The sequence below is a fragment of the Rhinolophus ferrumequinum genome, chromosome 12 (genome assembly GCF_004115265.2).
Source record: "Rhinolophus ferrumequinum isolate MPI-CBG mRhiFer1 chromosome 12, mRhiFer1_v1.p, whole genome shotgun sequence".
NCBI classification, from domain to species: domain Eukaryota; kingdom Metazoa; phylum Chordata; class Mammalia; order Chiroptera; family Rhinolophidae; genus Rhinolophus; species Rhinolophus ferrumequinum.
Genome location: NC_046295.1, coordinates 69,969,065 through 69,986,023, shown reverse-complemented (window position 1 = coordinate 69,986,023; position 16,959 = coordinate 69,969,065). Strand labels below are relative to the sequence as shown.

The 16,959-nt window shown below is 45.2% G+C and overlaps 1 protein-coding gene across 1 annotated transcript in view; it reads left to right on the top strand.

Moving 5' to 3' along the window:
• BRINP1 (BMP/retinoic acid inducible neural specific 1) overlaps positions 1 to 15,165 on the top strand; it is a 170,534-nt gene extending 155,369 nt beyond the window's left edge. Inside the window, exon 8 of the mRNA XM_033123206.1 lies at positions 13,859 to 15,165. Within this exon, the coding sequence (XP_032979097.1) occupies positions 13,859 to 14,999 (1,141 nt within the window). The 3' untranslated portion in view covers positions 15,000 to 15,165. The remainder of the gene's footprint in view (positions 1 to 13,858) is intronic.
• The last annotated feature ends 1,794 nt before the right edge of the window (positions 15,166 to 16,959 follow it).

Below are 16,959 nucleotides of genomic sequence, written 5' to 3'. Positions count from 1 at the left end.
TGCTGAACTGAAGTGAGGGAGCATGTCAGATTGGAGTTGAGTGACAACGATACTTTGCACTTGGGGTGGAGAGAATGGTTTTCCACTCAAAAAAACAACACGTACTTACAAAGAATTGAATGTGAGATTAATTTTAGCCAGAAATGGGAAAGCAGAAGACAGAGTGTACACATAAATTAAGATTGAGTACATGGCCTTTGGAGCCAGATGATCTGGTGTTAAATGGTGATGAACTGGACGCTCGGTGTCTTCTAGCCCGGACGTGTCCGCATCTGTAAAATGAGGATAATAGCAGTACGTTCTCCATAGAGTTACTGTGAAGATTATCCAAGATACATATGCAGAGTTCTTAGCCTATAATAAGTGGTCAATAAATACTAGCTCATTGTGTAATTGTCCTTATTGTTACTGAATAAGATTAGTCCGGTATGTTGAGATGAAACTGTGGAGGGATTGAATACCTAGTTGTGATGTTTGCATATTATCCTATAGGTGTTGAGTAGCCATTGGGGTAAAAAATAGAAGGAATGCAATTAGTGCTCTCTGGTAGCCATTTGAAAGATGAATTAGAAAATCAATGGAACCTCTTCTTCTAAGTGTAAAAGAATTCCCTGTTTCTTCCCTGTGCTGCCACGAGCTTTACCACAAATGTGTGGGTTACAGTGGTGGTTCTCAAACAGGACTGAGCACCACTACCACCTGGAAGGCTTTCTGAGCACAGATTACTGGGCCCCACCCCCAGGTTTTCTAATTCAGTAGGTCTGGGATGGGTCCTAGTTCTTAGATGATACAATGTGCTGCTCTGGGGACCACACTAAACTTGGATTAGAAGATTCCCCTCACTGCCGTAAATAGTATGGTCTTTCCTCACTATACATGCACTTGGTAGAGACCAAGCAAAAATGAATTCCCTCAAATGAATCCTATAGAATATTTCCAGGGGGAGGGAAGAAAGGAAGTAGTATCTTTGGTTGAATAAGTTTAGGAAATGTTGAATGAAAAAAAAAAAGTAGAGAAGGGGTCAAGTATGCATACTTTTCAATCTTATTTGGCCATGGAACCCCTTCTTTTTGAAGTTTTCCAAGAGATTGCGTTCCTCAGTACACAGCCATGGAAAAGAGTGATTTCCCCCAGAGAAGGAGGCGGTAACCCAGTCTTTGGTGTGGTCCCACAGGCTGTGCTTCCCTCCGGTCACTAGAGATCCTCATCCTTCAGCCAGTCTTCTTTGAGTTGAGTTTCTAACACTGATTGAATGGGTACGAAGTACTTTGTGTCCCAGCAGGTACCACTGGGGCTGAGAACTGGTGTGACTGCCGAAAAGCAGCCACCACAGTAACAGTGGGAAGGTGCTCATTTTCTGTTATCTAGGGAATGATTTTAACCATCTGGCTTAGGTATGTTCTTCAACCTTAAAAAAATAAACTATTACTACCGTGTTTCCCAGAAAATAAGACCTAGCTGGACAATCAGCTCTAATGCATCTTTTGGAGCAAAAATTAATTCTTTTTACTATAAGACCAAGTCTATAATATAATATAACATAATATAATACCAGATTTTGTATAAGACCGGACCTTATATAACATAACATAACATAACATCAGGTCTTATATTAATTTTTGCTCCAAAAGACGCATTGGAGCTGATTGTCCAGCTAGGTCTTATTTTTGGGGAAACACGGTAAGACAAATACCTCATGCCCAGGTTAAAGTTTCCAAAGGGCTTTCATACCAGTGATTTTGTCTGATCCTTATAATAACCTGTGAGGCAGCTGGAGCAAGGATTAGTCTCCCCATTTACAGGTGAGATGATTATGGCTCAGAGAAATTAATGACCGACCGAATATTAGGAACCAGTCCTCCTCTGCTGCCCCCTACGTAGGTGCCGTCCTTTGTTCTTGTCAAAGGATGTTTACATGAATATTTATACAGATCGTCATTCATTCATCCATTCAGTCCTTCATTCAACAAATATTTAGTGATCAGCTACTACGTTCCAGGCATTATGCAAGGGGTAGTGGTAGAGTGGTGAACAAGACAAAGGGTATTGCTATTCCCAGTGAGCTTGAAATCTAGTAGATAAGAAAAACTTGGCACCAGACCGGTCCTGCACCCATACTCTCCCTACTTTAGGAATCTGAGGTTCAGGAAGTTTAAATGACCTGAAATCACAGAATCATAAAATGTCATAGTTGTCAAGGACCAAAAATATCATCTGATCTATTCCTGTCATTTCATTAGGGGAAGTGTCTTGGCCAAAGTAACTATCTTAATTTTTTATTGCTGGGTAGCAAATTAGCACAAATTTAGAGACTTAAAGCAACACACATTCATTATCTTAGTTTCCATGGGTCAAGAGTCCAGGCATGGTTTAGTTGGATCTTCTGCATACATCTCACAGGCAGAAATCAAGATGTGGAGATTCTGGGGAAGAACCCCCTTGCAAGCTCATTCAGGTTGGTGTCAGAATTCACTTCTTTGTGGTTGTAGGACTGAGGTCACCTTTCCCTGGCTGGTTGTTGTCCGGGGTTCACCCTTAGCTCCAGTCCTTGCGCATGGACCCCTCCATCTTCAAAAGAAGAAAGATGCAGCAAGTCCTTTTCATGGTTTAGATCTCTGAGTTCTGTTTCTGCCAACAGCCAGAGAAAACTTTGCTTTTAATGGGGCACATCTGACTAGATTAGGTCCACTTAGATAATCTCCCAATCTTTAGGTCAAAAGGGTATCAAATATGTGGTGATGGAAGGAGACCTGACTCTGGGTGGTGAATACACAATGCATTACATAGGTGATGTATTATAGAAATGTACACTTTTACTAACCAGTGTCACCCCAATAAATTTAGTAAATGAAAAAAGAGAGAGAGAACTCTATCCTGGAAGTCATATCATAGTCACAGGTCCCGTGGATTAGAGCTTGGAATCTTGGGGAGGCAGTGGTCAGTTTTAGAATTCTGCCTGACACAGTAATATATGGGGAAGAGCTATCCTGAGTTTTCTTTGGGGCTCGTGGTATAAAGTAGTTTGAATATCTGTTGCTGTATAATAAATTGACCCAAACTCAGGGGCATAAAGCAGCAATCATTTTATTATACTCATGATCTATGGGTCAGGAATTGGTGCCAGCCTTGGCTGGGTAATTCTTCCGGTTCCACATGGAGTTGTCTGAAGGCACTTGTTGGTAGTCAGCTGGCAACTGGGTGGGCTGGAGGTTCCAAGAGAGCTTCACTCACATGTCTGGTGCCTTCACAGAGATGGAAGAAGACTGGGCTCAGCTGGACAGTTCTCCCTCTCCAGGGTCTTTCCAAGTGGTTGCTCCAGCAGGGTTGGCAGATTGCTTGGAAGTGGTTTCAGAGTTCCAAGAGGGAGTTTTCCAAGAGACAGAAGCTGCTGGTCTCTTGAGAGCTGAGTCCGTAAACTGTATCAATCACTTCTGCCCTATTGTATTGGTCAAAGCAGTTGGAGACTCTGCCAGATTCCGGGGAGGGAACAGAGACCTCCCATCTAAGGTGAAAGGGTCTGTGGCTACCTGCCACACATAGTATGTTTACCATTTGCCTATTTTTCCATTGTAATACACTTTAGTACAGAGGGGACTGCACTCTTCAGAGACCTTGTGAGGAAACATTTTGTAATATAAAATCGCCCTTTAGAACCCTTGTCAATTAAGATTGTCGTTTAGCGGATTTATCTGAAGGTTTACACCCCTTGCTACATGCATGTTTTGTTGTTTTATTGTCTTGGAAGCTGGTTCGTGGGAGAGGATGTTCTACAATATTATTTTATTATTTGGTGGGTATATGTATAGTGTGGATATCGAAGGTGGGAAGGATGAAGATTCTGCCAATTTCTGAGTATTCCCACTATGGAATAATTCCAAGTGTGCATTCTGGAACCACAGAAGTAACTGCAGGAAATAACCACTGGACCCACTATAAGGACCTGAGCTAAAATCAATCTCCTGATCTCCCTAAACACCTATTCTGACTGGGGGACCTCAGTGACATTTTGTGTTTCCTGGATTTAGTATCAGTTCAGAGCCAGGGTCCAGTAATCCTGGAAAAGTGTGACTATTTCCTTTTCCCCAAGGCACAGTCACCCAGGTAAAATGCTGTTGGTCCCTTTCGGAGAGGCTGCGGGGAAGGTGACCTGTATACCTGTATGACAGTGTGTAGATCCTCCCTCAAGGGGAGGATTCTGGTGCTGGGCTTCCAAGTACTACTTGTGTGACCTCAAGCAAGTCACATAACCTGTCTGGGTTGTTTCCCATGGACCAGGCCTTGTCTTAGCATCATTCAGATCCAGGATTCCAGAAATCCGCCATCCCATACCCACAGACAGTTCCCTTTGGAGTAAATTGCTGCTGATAGTCCCTGACCACTGGTTTTGGAGGGAGGTTTGTTGGCGATTTTCGGACAAAGACCTATTCTAAGTGTGTCTTAAATTGTCCTATTAAAGAAGAGGTAGGAGCCCACAGATAGCCCCGGGCTAGCCGGGGACAGTTGGCTGTCAATCACAGAAGCTTCAAGTGCCCTCCCACCCCTGGGGCAGTGAAGCTTTTAGCTAAGAACATCTTTGGCATTTGTTCTGTATTTATGGGGGTAAAAAGAAAGCAGTCAGCGAGGCTAAACTCCTCAGCCACCCAGGGGTGTATAACCTGGGTGCAGGGCAGGGAGGTGCGTGCCAGCGGCTGAGTTTCTCTGAGCGATGTGCAGAGTTTGTGCAACGCAACAGTACTAGTCAGATCTCCATTCCTCCCCGTTTGTTATTCTGCACTTGTAACAACTAGGGTAATTGACTCACTCGGCTGACGTAAGGCAAGAAAATAAGCACCTCCAGACCCTTTTTGTTGTTTTTAGCCTTTTTTTTCCCTCCCTTGGGGCTCAGAAGTGGCTTCCTGTTCGGAATAAAATCTGGAGGCTCAGAACATGGAGTCAGAAATAGAACAAGGTTCTTACAGTGTCTGTGGACGGCTCTCTCTTATCCTCCTTCACAGCCACTTCCCACTCCTCCCCCTCTCCACCCTCCCCCGGGCCAGCAAACCACACATGGGTGAGTTCTAATCCTAGTGATGGGACAACATACTGGTGACCTTCAGGAAGTCACATCGCTCTGAGCCCAGTTTGTTATATTGGTACAACGACATTCAATGATAACCTCTCAACCCAACCTAGGACACAGAAAAGTCGTAAAGATCAACATTAGAGTCCCAAACAGAAGAGCTTTAGAACGGTAAAAAGTGATGTCACAACGGGAAAGTTTAAAAGTGATACAAAAATCTGAAGGATTGCTGCCTTAATAGTATTCTTCTGCTTGCCTTTAAAGGATGACTTTTTTAAGGTGTTGTATGGAAGTAATACTGATATACAGAAAGTGAAAAGATCATTGAGTGCACCGCAAAATGAATTTACACCTAGTGAATTCACACGTGTGACCCACAGCACCCCGATTTTTAAAAATCAATCAATAAATAAAATAGGGCTCATCAGCGCTGCAGAAACCACTGCTGTGCCCCTTTTCTGGGCACTAGGAACCTTTTCTCCAGGAAATTACTCCTCTCGTTGCTCCACCCTCTGGAGCGCAGTTTTGCCTCTTTTTATTCAGTATAGCCTCTTTTGTGTCTGGCTTCTTTCACCTTTTCATTCTTTGATGCGATGCCTCAACGTTGTTTTGTGTAGTTTTGGCCCGTTCGTTCTCAAGAGTATTCCGTTGTCTTTGTAGAAATCTCTTGTAATGCTGCTGTCATTGGCATAGTCTCCAGTCTGGGGCTATGACCTATGGTGCTGCTGTCCTACACATGTCTTTGGGTGACCTTCTGTGTGCGCTTTTGTTGGGTGTGTACCAAGCCTGGAATTGCTGGGACCTAAGAGTGTTCACCGGTTCAGCTTCATAGATATTTGAGTCGATACTTCCTGTTTTCCTGGAAATTAGCTGAACCGATTTTCTCTCCCACCAGGAACACAGGAGGGTTTGGAGCCCTCTGCATCCTTGCCAATACATAGTGTTTCCCATCTCTTCTGTTTTTATTTTTATCTTGAGTTTAGTCATCCCGCTGCAGTAGTATCTCACTGCAATGTTAATTGGCATTGTCCTGATGACTAATGAAGTGGAGTTTCATGTGCTAATTGGCCTTTTGAATATCCTTTTATGAAGGGCCTATTCACATCATTTGCATGTTTTCCCTTTTGGTGATCTGACTTTTTCTTACTGATTTGTACTTTGTTATGTTTTTTTCTGGGACCAAGTACATTTATTAAATAATTCAGTGAGAACCTTCTCAAGATAAATAAAATTTGTGATAATTGCATCTATTCTGGTTTAAAGAGACCCAGAAAGGAGTGGCAAACCTCAGGCAGCATAAATGCCTTTGAGTATGGATGCCCAGCATCCAACCAGTGCTGGAGTTATTTACGTATCATAAATAAATACAGTCTTTGATTGGCTAGCGGTATTGCGAATACATTCTCTAATTAACGGTTGGCTTTTCACTTTTTGAGAGGTATCTTTTGATGGATATGTTTTACTCTTAATACATCCCTATTAATCATTTCTTTTTCTTTATGGGGAGCTTTGTTAACAAATCTTTGCCTTCTCCAGTATCATAAGGATGCTCTCCTGTGTTTTCTTCGAAAACTTGTTTTGCTGATGTTGGTATTATTACTATTTACTTTTCACACTTAGATCTGTAATCCACCTGTTAATGATTTAGGGGTACAGAAGAGATGAAGTGTCAAGAAGAGGTTTTGTTCTTGCTGTTTTAATATCAATATTCAGCTGACCCAGTAACAGGTATTGAACCATTTCCCTGGATTTTTAAATCTATAATTACCTATTTCAAAAGGACCATTTTCTAGGTGAGCTCAAGAGGAACACAGTAGTTTTTTTCATGAGGACACTGCTCCTACTTTCTGTCGGAAGCTTTATATACATTGTCTTATCTGATCCTCCAAACAAACCTGCAAGTACTGTATTATTACTCTTTTCAGTGGTTGAGAAAACTGAAGCTTAGAAAAGACAAGCAATTAGCTCAAGGTTAATTAATGAGTAGCAGACCTATGATTCAGTACGCAATTCTTTCTGACTCCATAGCCCACGTCTCTAGATCTTTCTTCAAGCATCGTGGTGACAGCATTCATTATACTGTGGAGGGTGAGTAACGGGTGAGAGTAGGATGTTAAGCTATAATCAACTGGGTTTTCTAGTAACCCAGAGGAATATTTTTACCTGGAACATTTATAAAACACAGCTATTCTTTGTCCTCAGTAACAACAATGGTTAATGGTCAGTCGTAACCTCCTTTTACGGCAAACCTCCCAAGAGCTTTGCATGTTCAATTCTAGTCCTGAATTGAACTCAGGACTAGAGTTCAAAATGTAAGGTAGGTATTACTGTCCCCATTTGACAGATAAGGAAACTGAGGATCAAAGAGGTGAAATGACTTATCCAAGGTCAAATTCACAAGGCCAACTAGTGGTAGGGTGGTGTCCAGCATTAACTTAACTGACTCCCACTCCTGCGTTCACCCCCACCTGACTGCCCAGATCACTGACCTAGAAAACCATTACTGTACCTCACTGTTAGACCATTAAACTCAATGAGCCCCTTCTTACTGAGTCTCATTCTTCTGCCTAACTACTGGTCTGAGTCTCATTCTTCTGCCTAACTACGGCCCAGGAAGAATAAACCACTCTTGCAGCCCTCCACCTGGAGAACCCTGCTGCTCTTAGCCGTTCTGTCAGCTTTAAAGAAGCTTCTGGCTCCTTCCTTCACTTGTCTCCAGCACATCCATGCCCCAAAGCCACAGCTGAATTTGAATATGCAGCTGGTGTTGCCTGTCACCTCCTCCCAGACACAGAATTGTGTAATTGCAAAAATTGTTTCATAATCCTCCCCAATTAAGCTCCTGACAACCTAATTTTAAAGACTCCTCTATTGGATTTTTACATTGCTGTTCTTCCCATTCCTCCTTCTACACTTTACCCATGGCCTCTGCAAGTAAGACCTGTTGCCTCCACAAAACCAAACTAGAAAGCATCTTCATCGTGGCAAGGGACCACAGAATTCTTCTCTTGGTCTTTCCTTCCTTATTGCAATGAGGCTCTGACGGCATGTGAAGAGCTGAGAAGGAGAAGGGAAAACAAGTTATTCAGGCAATGATAGAAACTCAAGAGGGGAATGATTTAAAAGCTAAATATTTATCTGGGAAAAATGATGAACACAGAGTGGGTCTGATGGCCAGTTATAATTCATACGAGCATATACATAAACCAAGGCTTCTTTCAGTTAAGCCCCAAGCATTCTGTCACCATCGATGTATTCATTCTTTATTAGCATCATTCCTTTAAAACACACACACACACACACACACACACACACACACACACACACACACACACTTATGCATGCACACACACAGAGTCATACACAGCACATCCAAAAAACAATGCACCATCAGAAACCTACAAACAATTGTTTATCTTCCCAGTCTAGTCTATGGCCTAGAGAGTATATATTTTGTGAAGTCTCACGAAATTACTCAGACACCCATTACAATGTCAAACAAATGCCAAGGAAGAAGCACAGGGCATAAATAACAGAATAATTCAGAACTCCATTTTTTTTTTCATTTCCTCTCCACTTTTAAAGAAACACCCCTGGCAGGCAAATGGGAATTATGGATTACAGTTTTCTATTTTAGCCTAGATTTATTTTTCCCCCTCTCCTCCTTGGCACAGATTTGTATGATCTTCCCTCAAATGCCACTGGCCCCACACTGCATTCCTGTCTTAGGCAAAACCTCCAATTAAAATCAGCAGGAGGTTTGCTTGAATTAGGAATCCCAGCCTGGGCTCCCCACCCAGGTGGTTCTAAAAGGGAGATGTGTGCCTTTGAAAGCACTGATGGGAAGCCCTGGGTGGTATAGCCTCTGTCCTCAGAATGATGAGTGACTCCATGCTGTGTCACTGGGAGACCTGTCATGTCGCCAGAAAATCCTGGCTGAGGCAAAGACAAGGCCTGCAGGGGAGCAGTGTAGGTGTCTGCATGGCCTGGAGCCTAGCTTCTCCTCCAGTCTGGGTTTTAGAGGGTCGAGGAAGTACAGTGGAGGAACCGTGGGAGCACTGCATTTGGATCTAGAAACCCTGAGCTCGAGTCTGCTGCATCCATGCTGTGTGAGTGTGGGAAAGTCACAGTCCCTCTCTGGCCTTCACCATCTGCATCAGTAGATTCGAAATGACCAGGGAGTCTTGTCTCATGGGCTTGATGGGAGGATCAAGGGATAACTGCCATGATGCAGAGAGCACTCAAGAAACAGGGATCCTCCACAGAAGCAACGGAGTCTCAGTGTTCAGGTCTGAACGTTTCCGAGGCTGCTTCTAGATTTCTACTTCTGTGCTCCAAGCTGTTCCTTGTGAGTCTGCGGGTGCTTCCCTGTCAGCTTTGGAAATACAAATGCATCTTCCTGTCCTCCCTTCCTTCCTCCTTTCTCCCTCCCCTCAGCCCTCCATCAGAAGGAATCGAAATCCCATCCAGCAGAAACATGCTGATTTAGAGCTATTGGAGTTCAGCTGTGGCTGCAAACGGACCATGCTCTGAGTCCCCAGGGACAAAGAAGAGCATTTTAAACCTTGGTCCTTACCACCTCGCACTGACTGCCTGGCAGTAGAGCTGTGTCAGCCCTTGGTGAGACCCCGCCCACTCACCCTCCTCCAGTTGGCCTATTAAGCTGCTCCTCTGTCGCCAGGGTTGAGGCAGGCTGTCACCAGGTAGCCTGGGAAATGGTATTTATAGATCGCAGTCCCTCCTACCCCTGGTCCCCAGCTTCTCCCCATGCACTTGTTGGTGAGCTCCAATTATCTGTGAATGGAAGAGAGGGATCCTGGCAGGTCCAGAGGAAGCGAGGAATGTGATAATAGGCCCTTCACATGCTCAAACTTTCAGTATTTTTCCATTATTCCAATTTATTGCCTTTCTGCGGCCGGCTTCCTTCTTCCTATTTGCCTCGCTGTGGTCATTGTACATTAGAGTACCTCGCAGGAGGTGTGCCGGGCTGGAGTTACAGATCCTGGTATCTGAATGTGGGGTAATCTCAGACAAGTTTTCTCACTTCTCACGGCCTCACTGTCTTCATCTGTGACGCAGATGGGTGGTTATCCATGCTGCGGGGTGGGTGGGGCCGAGCCTCCAGCATAAAGCCTGGTATACAGTGGTGCTCAATAGTTGTCAGCACTGATTGCCTTGGCCAGTGTAGGGTGCTGCCTGCTACTGAGCAGAGCAGGGCTTGTGAATATCAGTGCCACCACTTAGAGTACCAGCTGGAGATGGAGAAGGTGTAGGAGATTGGAGTCCTCATTGTTGGAAGTTGCTTGTGTTAAAACCAGACACATAAAAAAACAAAACAAAACTGTAATGAGCTTGTTTTCCTGGTTTCACTCTTCTCAAAATTATTAAAAAGCAAAGGAAATTTCACTGACCTTGGGAATCAGGACTCATTGGTAACACTGCTTCCCCTCTCTGCACCCTCCACCGCCACCAAATGCTGCCTCTTGCCTCTCCAGAAAAGGACTACTTGCCATCAAATGGTCCATCCAGTGTCCACAGTCCCTGAATCTGTGAGTTACGACAATTTAAAGCTTGGCTGAATTTCTTTGCTTCGTCCTACCCACTCTAATTTCATTCCGTCACATCCTCTCTCTTCATTTGCCTCCTCCTGCATGGCCCTGTCTGCTCATATAGGTCAGGCTCCTTCACTTTTCCCCCACCATCTCCAACACCATGTCCTTTTCTCCTCTCTTACCACCCTTCCCCAGGCTCCACCTCTCTCTGTTTCTCTCGACCCTCTTTCCCTGGGCCTCTGCTGCCAGCCCCCACCCCCTGCAGGCTTCTCCCTGTATCATTAATGCCTTCTTTGATACAGCCCACAACCTCATGATTATTCTGAGGTCAGGAGATGCAGGTGCCATGCAGCTCGCTAACGCGCCTCAGAGGGCCTCTGTCCCCAGTCCCTCCTGCGCGACAGGGCTGGAATCCTAATGTGCCACTCGCCCCGTTGCTTGTTGCAGCATCACCAGGAACTTTCATCTTTTTTATTTCCCCCACGGAGGATTCTGAGAGTTCAGCCACAATGAAGCATTGATTCAAGGAGTGGGGGCTGCAGTCCTGACAAAGGACCCCAATGATGAGACACGAGAAAGGGGGTGCTCTGCGGGGTTATAGAATGCCTTGCAGATGGGAACAGAGGAGTTCTAAATGGGGTACTGTCCTGTCACTTGGAGAGGGAGTGACAGGGGCAAGTGTGGGCCATTTGAAAGAGGCATTTTGAAATGACGCTGTCGTCAGATGGAACCGCGCAATCAGAGACGTGTGGCGGGTCCCTGCAGCTCACAAAAATATCAGATGACTCATAGCCAATATTCAGTCAATGTTCTGGTTTGGGGGGTGGAGCCTCATAGCTCATCAGCATTCCAGGTCCGTTTCCTGAAGGCTGGGCCTGCTGCTGTTCTCCAGGCTGTAATAGGATTGGTCTCACGCAGCAAGACTGGTGGGGGGGGGAGGGTGCTGAAGCTGTGTGGGTGGACGGTATCGAAAACTAATACTGCAGTCCAGAGGGGAGAAGAGGAATTGGGTTTTCTTAATGAAAAAGAAGAAGAAAAATATTATTTTTGGTCGTTCATTCGTTCAGCAAACATTCATTCATTCAGCAAACACTAATAGGGAGCCAGGCTCTCAGCTAGATGCTTAGAGAAGATGGCATCTCCCCCTCTTGAGCCTTAGAGCATGGAGGGGAAACTGACAAGAAAACCAGGGGTTTGAATATAATGTTTTGAATTTTGTGAGGGAGGTTTCATTGCTGGGGACTGGATGGTTCTGTGGATTTAAAAGGCAGAGCAGTTTCAAGGAGAGCACTAATTATTCCTCCATTTTCTCTCAGCTGATAAGCAACTCATTTAAAGCAAAGCATCCTGGGAAGCTGTTTCAACAGTATCCGTTTTCAAATGTCTCATATGACAAAATGGTTTTCCTCAAACTCCAGAGAGATAGTGAAATCCCTGAGAGTGTCTCAATACCTTCAAAGGAATAGCTTATTCTCTGGGATAAGAGTGCATATTATTATTACCTTTCCAATAATTGCTCTGTGCCGGGCTCTGTGCTTAATGCTTTAAATATATGGTCTCACTCAATCCTCCCAACTCACCACATAAGATGGGCCAATATTCTTCTCATTTCGGATACAGGTACTGAGGCGGAAAGACAAAGAGATGTGTTCCTGGTTACAAAACTGAGCTCTTTGAACTCCGCCCTGCTTGGGCCGTCACAGATACTTTCCCTATTAGACTCTACCACCGATCTTACTGTTTTTGGCCTTGGCCATGTGGCTTGATGGTGGACATGACAGAGTAGATGGATTGCTTCCTACTGTAGCCCGTACAATGGAAAAAGGGCTTCTGTGCCCGGCATCCTAATGAGGGGACCGTGAACCACTGCCACCACCATCGTCGTGACCACCACCATCACCACTTCAGAAAGGCTTTCTTGACTCTCGCTTGACATTCAATGAAAAAAGCCAGAGCCATGAGCCAAGAGACTGCTCTCCTCACACACAGCTTGGCTTTTGGTCCATCATTTCACCTCTGAGCTTCTATTGCAGTGTCTATAAAATGGAGCTGACAGTCCCTTTGCAGGAATAACAAGAGCTAACGTTTATCGAGCCCTTAATAACTACCAAGTCTGAGGCTAAGCTTTCACATAAAAATTCATATAATCCTCACGACAGCCCTATGTGGTAGGGATGATTAGGACGGTGAAGGTAACGGCCTGGCATTACCTCAGCTCATATGTGCGGGAGCCAGGATTTTAAGCAATCTCGGACTGACCTGAAGTCCAAAGCTATTTTCAGGGTGTTGCTGTGAGGCTCAAGTGAGAAAATGGGAGTGAATGTGCCCTTACAGGGGAAAAAGTGCTAGACACATGTAAGGGATTATTCGTAGTGTGGAAGACAGCCTAGGTGACTTGCACAAAAATGAGGAAATATGAAAGGCCGCTAAGCTGACCGCCTTACATATTTTTACCTATTCTTCTGTTTCTTCTTATCCGATTGAGTATCTGCCTTACTTGGAATGATTCACTGGAGGGAATCTGGGGACCGGATTGGCTATTGTTTATAAAGGTGTTGAGCGGCCGCGGGGAGGGTGACCTAGAGATGCATGTTGCGATGGAAAGTCCATTGAATTGAGAGTCTGGAGCTCTGGGAAAATGGGGGTAAAACATCTTTCCTCCATGATTTGAACCGCCATTGTCAGGATCATGTAACACCATCAGCATGAAAGCACTACACGGCCTCCAGAGTACTATAATGTATTATTTGTTTTTGTTGACGTTGTTGTATGTTTTATAGCCTTGTGGGAGGAGCTGTGAAGAAGGCTGAACCATCTGATGCCGGACAAAGGAAAGGCAATAACCCCTTAGTTACTATCTATTGCTGATTTTATTTTGTTGTTATCCAGAAGGGGTGTTTGAGTTTAAACACTTTAATTTCCTGAATCAAACTTCTTTGGTGCTAATGTACATGGACTCATAGAGCTAGAAGGACCCCAGATAACAGGTACCCCGACGCCACCACTTTACAGATGAAGACCCTGAACTCTAGAAGGGTGAAGCACGGTATCACGTAGCAGGTCTGTGGCAGTAGAAGGACTGACGTTGTAGCTCTTACAACTTACGCCCAGTGCCCTTCCTGTTGTAACTGGGCGACCCAGCCCTTTTATTCGTTGGGCATCTCCACTGTGCATTATCAGTGGGAGAACCATCGCTCCCGTCCTCCCCACGGTGCTTAACGTTCTCCCTTTTCCCTCTACCCCCCAGGACAATTCAGCAGTGGCTTGCTAGGGTCCAGTCGCTTCTCTACTGCAACGAGAACGGCTTCTGGGGCACCTTCCTGGAGAGCCAGAGAAGCTGCGTGTGCCATGGCAGCACCACGCTGTGCCAGCGCCCCATCCCCTGCATCATAGGCGGGAACAACAGCTGTGCCATGTGCAGCCTGGCCAACATCTCGCTCTGCGGCTCCTGCAACAAGGGCTACAAGCTGTACCGAGGCCGCTGCGAACCACAGAACGTGGACTCGGAGCGGAGCGAGCAGTTCATTAGCTTCGAGACCGACCTGGACTTCCAGGACCTGGAGCTCAAGTACCTGCTGCAGAAGATGGACTCGCGCCTCTACGTCCACACCACCTTCATCAGCAACGAGATCCGCCTCGACACCTTCTTTGACCCCCGGTGGCGCAAGCGCATGTCCCTGACGCTCAAGAGCAACAAGAACCGCATGGACTTCGTCCACATGGTCATCGGCATGTCCATGCGCATCTGCCAGATGCGCAACAGCAGCCTGGACCCCATGTTCTTTGTCTACGTGAACCCCTTCAGTGGGAGCCACTCGGAGGGCTGGAATATGCCCTTCGGGGAGTTTGGCTACCCGCGCTGGGAGAAGGTCCGTCTCCAAAACAGCCAGTGCTACAATTGGACTCTCTTGCTGGGCAATCGGTGGAAAACGTTTTTCGAGACGGTCCACATCTACCTACGCAGTCGGACTCGGCTCACGACCCTCCTGCGTAATGAGACCGGCCAGGGCCCCGTGGACCTGTCCGACCCCTCCAAGAGGCAGTTCTACATCAAGATCTCGGACGTGCAGGTGTTCGGCTACAGCCTGAGGTTCAACGCCGACCTCCTTCGTAGCGCGGTGCAGCAGGTCAACCAGTCCTACACGCAAGGCGGCCAGTTCTACTCCTCTTCGTCGGTGATGCTCCTCCTGTTGGATATTCGGGACCGAATTAATCGCCTGGCCCCTCCCGTGGCCCCGGGGAAACCCCAGCTGGACTTGTTCTCCTGTATGCTGAAGCACCGCCTGAAACTCACCAACAGCGAGATCATTCGCGTGAACCACGCCTTGGACCTCTACAACACCGAGATCCTCAAACAGTCGGACCAGATGACAGCCAAACTCTGTTAACCTGGGACCCCTTGCCACGCACTTTCCCTTTTGTTGTGCAAACGTAACAGGACAAAACAAAGCAAAATGAAACCAACAAAAATTTGTAAACTGTAATTACTATTCGAAGAAAAGGAGGAAAATCTTCATCCGTTGGAAGCTAAAACGTTCTAGCAACTGTATAAAACCGTGGGGCATGTTTGTTATTTCTGTACTCTGTCATGAAGAAGGGTCTCGGCCATTGGAGGGGCTCGGAGGGAGGTGCTTCTTAGGCCTCAGGTGCTGTATTGAGGGGCAGGTGGGGGAGAGCATATGCGATGAATTGTGAAGATCTCTGCTGTGCAGGTGCTAAGATTAAACACTGAAAAGAAAGAGAGATGTATGTAATGTACAACCGACACTGCCATTTTTCCTTGTGGGAGGAAATGGACATAGATAAAGAAGATATTTCTTCGGTTATGATTTCTTCCCTCTTTCTGCTTAATTCCTTGTGGTTCTTTTGACTCCTTTTTACACAAGGGTGGGGGGATGCAATGACAGCGCTATCTTATCCATCTAGCTTCTTTCATGCTGAATAAATGGAAGCTCATGAAAACCGGACAACAGTGGGATTGGGGAGAGAGGCATTCACAGAATCATAAGCGTGTTAAAACAATGAGGAACCTTAGATATGGGCTGTCGGACTACTAGGGGGTTTACTCTGGGAAATAGAAACGGCATGCCCCTGGCTACAACCATTACTGCCTGATTAAGGATTTGAGCCCCACCTTTTGAGTCCCTCGGCAGTGCTCCACCTTTTAAATCATGCTGCCACTGTGGTGTTTTCTCCTTCAACTAAACTGCCAAGGGACGGACTTTCAGTCTCAAGTTTTTGTTTTTTTTTCTTTTAATCAAGAAACCCCTTTCACCTCTTTCTCCAAAAAGAAATGCTTTGCATATTAAATTTTAATTTGAATAAAAATCAATGACCAAAACAAAATAAAACAAGGTAGGTTTAAATATTGCATTGGTCTGCCAAACCATTTTCCCCGAGTATCTAAAAAATTATTCTTTGATTAACTCAGAATACACACACACACACACACACACACACACACACACACACACACTAACATTGCCATTTATGTCTCACCTATGAAAGCTGAGAAGCCTTGTGTGGGGCTTGGGGTTAAAAGGAAATGAGAGCCTCAAAGCATTCCTGCAGAGGACTTGGGCAGATATCATTCAGTCTCTAGGAATGATGTTTGTATCTTTATGCTAAGATGGTACTTGCTAGACATGCTTCTGAGTATCTGGAAATTCATTTCTGTATTGGCAAAGAAACAGATCACACATCTTAGGGTTGGAAGAGAAAAATACAACACCTCTGGTCTAAACTTCTGCCCAGGACAAATAGCCTCTTCACCGTCTCAGGGAGATCACCACTGTTGGCTGACTGGACCATCTCAGGGACAGGAAGCTAATTAGCTCCTCCTTACACTTTCTGTGGATTCCTCTTTCACTGAAAGGGAGCAATAGTGCTCATTCCAGCTTGTGTTACAGAGCAGATCCAATTCTTAGACAGTCCTTCCATACCCTGACCAGCTTTTGCGTATCTTCCAGCCACTGCTTCCACTTAAGAAATGTGCATTTCTCTCTCCCAGTAATGCTAGCCTAGATAAAATACAATGAGCCTATCTAGAGTTCACCAGAGTCTATGATAATGTGACTCAAAGAAAACACTATTCCCACTATATTTTAAGATGAAAGAAGGAGAGGGCTTTAGTGCATAAGAGGTAAAGAATTATCTATTAGGTTGGTGCAGAAGTAATTGCGGTTTTTGCAATTTTTTTTTTTTAACCTTTTAAACCTCAATTACTTTTGCACCAACCTAATAGTTTATTTAAGTGTGTCTAGAGGGGTTTTTTTTTAATGGTAGTAAATTACAACTTTAATGTTCCAGTTTTTAGTATGAATTAACATAGTTCTTTGGACCTCAGAT